The sequence below is a fragment of the Micropterus dolomieu genome, linkage group LG04 (assembly GCF_021292245.1).
Source record: "Micropterus dolomieu isolate WLL.071019.BEF.003 ecotype Adirondacks linkage group LG04, ASM2129224v1, whole genome shotgun sequence".
Classification (NCBI taxonomy): domain Eukaryota; kingdom Metazoa; phylum Chordata; class Actinopteri; order Centrarchiformes; family Centrarchidae; genus Micropterus; species Micropterus dolomieu.
Genome location: NC_060153.1, coordinates 1,709,756 through 1,716,656, shown reverse-complemented (window position 1 = coordinate 1,716,656; position 6,901 = coordinate 1,709,756). Strand labels below are relative to the sequence as shown.

The following is a 6,901-nucleotide window of genomic DNA, read 5'->3' as shown; positions in this document are numbered from 1 at the left end:
TGATCGACTCCAGACTGTCCAGAACTCAGCTGCCAGGCTTTTAACCAGAACAAAGAAATATGACCACATTACTCCTATTTTAGCTTCATTACACTGGCTCCCAGTATGTTTTAGAATTGACTTTAAAATTCTATTGATCACTTTTAAAGCTCTTCATGGCCTCTCGCCTTGTTATATTTCTGAACTTTTAGTCCCATACACACCAGCACGTACCTTGAGATCCTCGGGCAGAGGTCTGTTGTCTGTTCCAGAGTCTCGACTGAAAACTAAAGGGGACAGAGCGTTTGCTGTCAGGGCCCCGAGGCTCTGGAACAGACTGCCCGAGGAAATCAGGTCGGCTGAGTCAGTGAACTCTTTTAAGTCCCTTCTTAAAACATACTTTTTATTTTATTGTATTTTACTAATTTTATATTAATTTTTCATGCTCTTATCTTGTTTTTTTGTATTCTTTACACTTGTTAAAGCACTTTGTAACTTGTTTTTGAAAAGTGCTCTACAAATAAGGATTATTATTATTATTATTATTATTATGATATTGATGGCAACAACTGACCAAAACTCAGATGTTCTACTGTGCCTGAAACTAAAGTGTCACTAAACTTAGAGTAACATGAACAGCAATAAAAAAAGAATGGAAAGTAACAAAGCAGGCCAAAAAGAAGAGGAGCTAAAAAGGTTTTCCACCCTGTTTCACACTTCTTGAAACGCTGATAGCATATCACCCGCATACTAAGGAAACCACACAAACCGCTGCTTTTGACGTTTCTCAGAAACATTTCCTTTACGTCACTTAAAAACTTTGTCACTTTGAGACCCGATACTCTAGTTTTTCAAAGAAAACACAAGTCATCAGTCATCCTGAATGAGTCTACAGACATGAAAACAACTGAATAATCATTGTGAATGTGATGTACGTGATAGACAGACATGTAAGGTGAAGAGATCTCCACAGAAAGACACTGGACTGGTAGGTGCTTTAAAATTTTATAGTTGTTATGTTGATGGAGGGGATAATATTGTGTGTTTTGATTGTTCAGGAGGTGTTTTTGATCATTTTAACTCAATGCCCTCTTGCTGACTTTTTTGTGCTTTCATTGGCCTCACATGGTCTGCCAATGAAATATGACAATGAAAGTCCATCCATTCATCCATCCATCCATCGTCAACCGCTTATCCTGTATACAAGGTCACAGGGGGCTGGAGCCAAACCCAGCTGACATCGGGCGAAAGGCGGGGTACACCCTGGACAGGTCGACAGTGTAGCAGAAGTCTTATTAAATATTTCATAGCGTAAACAATGCCAAATCTAAAAAAAAAACAACTTAGAGGCATTGTTATGCATGTGAATTACCTAACTCTATGTTTCAAAAATACTGACTAATGAAGGTAGTTTGGCATGAAATCTTTAACGTCTGTATGAAAGTATTTATAATGACATCCTGCTGTACATACACTCTAAGCTTTCATTCAAGACAGGGACATGATCTAGAGAGAGAAATAGAGAGGCAGGTATTTGGGGAAAGAGCGTTTGATATGTGGGAAAGTGAGAGAAGGTGGAGAAAGTGAGAGAGAGAGGGAAAAGCTAAAAGTGTGGGGGACTGAGGAGAGAGTCTGCGGTCTTTACCAAATATGAAAGGCCTATACTGCCCCTGCTCTGTTATTTACCTGCTAGAGAGTAGAAATGTATCTGCATACAACCTCAGCTCACCAATTACGGATCTCCTGGGAGCAAGATCTTATGGCTCCTTTCCTCTCCGAGAGCTGACCCTTTAGGCTCCCAAACGGCTCTTCATTTAGTGCCACTTCTGCTGTTACAAGTTAGTTTTCTTTATTGCAAGAAATAAATAGGTTATATTCTATATCTGCAATACACTAAAATGATCTGTCAAAATGATTGCTTGCTTACCTGCCTGTATGTTCTACCTGTGGTCATTGCGCATGAAAATGTGTTTTGGCGGAGTGGTTTTGGAGGAAGACCTAAAGGGAGAGAGTAGGATCTTTTTAGTTGGAAACTTTGAAAATCTTGGTGTCTCATGCTAGTTTCTCCAACGTCGCCTACCCTGGCTTTAATGTTTTTTTAAAAAGAAAAAAAGTGGCTATATACAAAATACAAAAATATACAAAACATCTATGTAAGGGTGCAAGAAAGGGAGCATGCTTCCTGGATAGTTCTTTTTTTCTTATTAGAAACAACAGTAACTTTCTGGAAAGGAGTAGTTTGCGGTGGTTTCTGTGCTTGTGTGTGAAACAAAGAGGTGAAAGATGAAGGGAGGAAAGAGAGGGTTATAGCAGGTTAGGGGAAGTCCAAATGTCAGAAGAAGACAGATGAAACGAAAACGTAGGTCTATGAAAGAGCTTAGAAAGAGGTAGACTGTTAGTTGAGCTGATAGTGGCTGATAAGTGAGATTAGAAAAACTGCTTGATTTGTTAATGAGATTCCAAATGCTGCTTTGAATCTGTGACATGTGACATTCATGTTTGTAGTTTGAAACCCAACATTTCTAACTTTGGATGTGAATGTAGACAGTGATCTCACTGCTTTGGTCTCACTGCTGTGTGTTACGTAACATCATCCATTTTAGATTCCAAATTACCTAAAAAGTTCGATCAGGAACATAATTCACTGGATAACCTGGGCTCTATGTTTCGATTCATTTGGTTCTGAAATCCAGACATTTATTGTTTCAATCTGAAACATTTCTATTTCTGTTTTTTCGATCACCTGTTGGTATCGCAACTCTTTCTTGCTCTATTTGTGGCCAGAGGTATTTTATGTGTGAGCAGAAATAAACTGACTAATACCACAAAATAAAGAGGTATATATACATACAGCAGGCCTACGTATCACCCCTCTGCCACTTGTGAACAGATGTATCTTTTTATCTGCACAGGATGAGAAAAAAGAGGAAGCGATCGGTTACACAGCGAAACAAGAACAATCCATCAAAGCCCCACATATCCAAGTCACTGAGCTTTGGAAACCAACAATCCTGTTATTTTGAGATGAGAGAGAGTGATAACACGATAAATGGAGAGAAATAAGAAAACCCCTGTGCTGTTTCTTCTTCTTGCTCTGCTTCACGTCTGCACCACCAGATCACAGGACTGTCCCAGCCTCCCAAACAACAGTTAGTGATTTTTTGATTACTTGATGTACAGCCTATTCTGATACTAGCATAATTTATTTCAAGACATTTTGTTAAACATGACTAATCACAAAACAACAACAGAAAAACTCTTGAAAATGTTTCCACACTTTTATTTAATATCATCTCCATTATTTCTCACAGATCTCACCTGCTACAGTGACTACAATCATACCATCACTTGTGTGTGGAACAGCACATATGTGTCTGATCATGCAGACACTGTGTGCAAAATACACGCCAAAAAAGTCAAAGGGTAATGTACTTAGAGTAGATGCAAATATACAGTTACCCTGTACCCAAATAATATTATGCAGCAAAATGAAATGAACATGAAATTCTTTTTCCTTTCACAGTAGACCTGCGTACAGTGCTTCCTGTGACCTGAAGCCTGTTGACATCTCCAGACCAATGCTAAAGAAGTGCTCCCTGGACTTCAAAACACACTGGATTGTGAGTCTGAGAAGATTTGTGGTAGTAATAGTTCAACACGTTAGGAAATATCCACATATTTGCTTTCTTGCAGAGAAGGGGAAGACCATTACCTCTCTTGTGTCTGTCTGTTAAATATAAGACTACAGCCTACAGCTGGTTAGCTTTGCTTTGTTTGTTTTACCTCTGCTCTCCTGTCAATCGATTTACTTTCTGCCTTTGTGTGTTACCCGCCAGTTTAGATTGTCTGCCCCGCCCCGATTACTTTCACCAATGTCTAGTTACCCTCCCTTCACTAGATTTTTGATACTTTTAGAAAATGTTTCTTCATGACACTCCGTAGGTGAGCTTTGAAATGTAATTGGGAACAAATTTTTCACATTATTTGGATACCACATGACTGCAGCAGCAGCCGAAGACTGTGGAGTTAGCTGGGATGTATGGTACTTAATGGCTCAAAGAACAACAGATCGTTGGTCAGTGACATTTCTCGACCTTGTATTGAGCCTACATAGCCTACCTATAAGTGGGATGCTGAATCAATACATTAAAATTAATAATTTATCTTTATTAATGTAGACTTATACATGATGGCTGCTAATGCACTAAAGAGAGATTTTAAATGGTCCGCAGCAACAGCTGTCGACTGTGCATGTACTATACTGATCTGTTTCCTTTGCTCTTTGCTATCAACGTGTTGTTTAAACACAATGAGCAATATTATACAACACATCTTGTTTGTCCATTTCGTTTCCGCATTAAAATGTTGTTGTTTTTTTCTTTGTTTACCGTTTTGTTGTTGCCATTTCATTAGACTTTTGCAATTTTATACACTTTTTTAAAAATGTGTCCAATCTAAGTTGGCCTATTGAAGTAGAATGGCTTGCACTGAACTGGAATGGTTTACAGTACAGGTACAGCATCAGTATCTGCCTACGCTACTCACTAGTGTAATTAGTCTGTGTTCCTGTGTATCAGTGCCAGTTTGTCTTCGTCCCTGTGTCAAGTGTTGTTTGCGTTCGTTGGAGTCTTTTGATTTTGTTAATAAGTCATTGTTCTGCACCAGCTGTGCCTTTATGGTCTGCATTTGGGTCCTGTTTCTCTTGATTACCCTGTTTACCCTTAGGGTATATACTGGAAACAGGGGGAAACACTGGCCTTGTTCTTCTCCCTACTAGTTCCTCTAAAACACATCAATTAACTTTATCTTCCGCAACAGTGACGACAAGATTCCTACTCCTGTCCAAATAATCCTGCATATAACCATAAATCGATGTTGTAACACTTTACGGATTAAACAAATGAGATATAATATGTTAATTAGTTAGTCAATAGTCTTCTCTTAATTTTTCTCAGTTTAGGACCTTCCATGAGTTGTCCATTAATCTGAGCTGTGAACCTGTGAAGCAAAGTTTACACATTTCTTACAAGCCAGCTTGTCACAGTGAGTACAATCGATAATATATTGCCTCCTTGTGACTCACGTTGTGAGCTAGTCGTGATGACCTGTAACAAACTATATATGTGTGTGTGATACTGCAGTTAAGCTGAATCCGCCGCCAAAACCAGATGTCAACTCTACTGCAATTTCTTGGTTCCCACAAGTTAACAAACATGAAAAAATAACACGTTACAACTCCCAACTACAGTGGAAACGAGAGGATTGCTCATGGAGTGTATGTATATATTATTTGTCCATGTTAGTATATCTGTGCATGTATTTCAATGAACAGACCTGAAAATCGGCCCATGAAGCATCCAAACATTTGTTTTTACCTTGTCAGGATCCCTCTGTGAAGACAGAAAATAAAGAATGTGACTGGAGCTTAACAGTGGCGCAGATCCCTGACTCAGATTTGCTGATGGGGGAGAGGTACGAGGCACGTGTTCGAGTGCAAGGCAGGGAAAACTGGGCCAAGTCAACCTGGAGTGACTGGAGCCCCGTTGCATCTTGGGAGTCCACCGTAGGAAAAACAAAACCAACTTTAGGTAAAGTGTCAAATATTAACAAAGCTAATTAGTTTAATTAAAAAAATGCAGTCTGTGGAAAACAACATCTTATGGAGCTCACACCCATTAAAGCCAATTTCAGGAGCAATTTTTTGAAAGATGTGGAGAGAGATCAGTTGTTCTCCAAAGGCAGCAACAACAGTGAGCCTGTGCTGGTAACTTCAGACTATGAGAAGTTTGAACGGTTCCAAAGTCAAAATTCAGGCATGTGCAATGGCGAGGAGGTCATTTCAATCAAAATATCAATCAAATTATCAAGATTTTTTAAGATGTTTTTACAAATAAACTATTCCCACATGGGATGTGCTATTATTCACTTTTTGCAATTACACATCAGTCAATTTATTTTGAAATATTTATTTATCCAATCTTGTCAGCACAGGGCTGTCCATACCTGACCGCAATATTTTTTGGTAAATGAGTATGTATGTGACATTCTCTATTATAGTGCCTCTACAGTAAACAGATGTAATCATACATACAATTTAAAGTCAAATGTGATTTTAATACCCTTAAAACATACACTAACATTTCTCTTTTGAAAAGTAATACTTTTCACTACTAACTAACTGCTTAAAATGTCATTGTGTATCAGGAAAATTGCATGAACATCACAGACATACAACTCCGATTTGTTCTTTACAGTGGGATAAATACAGTATGCGTTCCTCTTAACTAAAGTGACATGCTCTGTCCTGTGTTTTTCAGATGGTACTGAAATTTTATTTGGCGTTGTTGCAGCTGTGCTCGCATTTGCCGTCCTTCTGACTGTCGCTAAGACTGACAAAACTACCTGGTAAGCAAACACAAACACCAAGTATTCCCAAGACATCTTTCAGACAGCTCTGCTTTAAGATGATGTTATTCTGTCTTTTAGGATTTACATGGTAAAGAGAATCAGCGGCCCACCCCTACCGAACCCAGCAAAGTCATTCCTACAGGATGTAAATTTCCAGGTGAGTTTATGAAATCTTTCTTTTTTGTGTTCATCACTTATTGAAATCGGGGTTTGGTGCGAATTAAATTTAATAAAAACAGACTTGATTTACAGTGGATATTTACTTTCCCAAACATTTGTTTGTAATAAAAGCAGTTATAGTAAGATCTCATTAAAATTGCATTAGTTAATGTTTTTATATATGGTATCATGTTGTGTTAGCAGAAAATTACCCATTTACACATTTAGCAGTCAGAGGCCATCAGTAGCATTTATATGGGTTGTCTCTATCACCATGCCCGTTTTGGTGTCTCCCACTGTCTCAGAAAAGTACTTGGCTCTTCAGCTGCTGGATTGTCAACTTTCTTCTCCAGTG

General features: G+C 38.5%; 1 protein-coding gene across 1 annotated transcript in view; it reads left to right on the top strand.

Annotated features, from left to right (window-relative positions):
- Positions 1 to 907: 907 nt before the first annotated feature.
- Positions 908 to 6,901, top strand: part of LOC123970489 — a 9,130-nt gene continuing 3,136 nt past the window's right edge. The window contains exons 1-9 of the mRNA XM_046048545.1: positions 908 to 967; positions 2,892 to 3,128; positions 3,291 to 3,402; positions 3,503 to 3,599; positions 4,935 to 5,022; positions 5,121 to 5,254; positions 5,363 to 5,567; positions 6,297 to 6,384; positions 6,466 to 6,544. Of these exons, the coding sequence (XP_045904501.1) occupies positions 3,029 to 3,128; positions 3,291 to 3,402; positions 3,503 to 3,599; positions 4,935 to 5,022; positions 5,121 to 5,254; positions 5,363 to 5,567; positions 6,297 to 6,384; positions 6,466 to 6,544 (903 nt within the window). The 5' untranslated portion in view covers positions 908 to 967; positions 2,892 to 3,028. The remainder of the gene's footprint in view (positions 968 to 2,891; positions 3,129 to 3,290; positions 3,403 to 3,502; positions 3,600 to 4,934; positions 5,023 to 5,120; positions 5,255 to 5,362; positions 5,568 to 6,296; positions 6,385 to 6,465; positions 6,545 to 6,901) is intronic.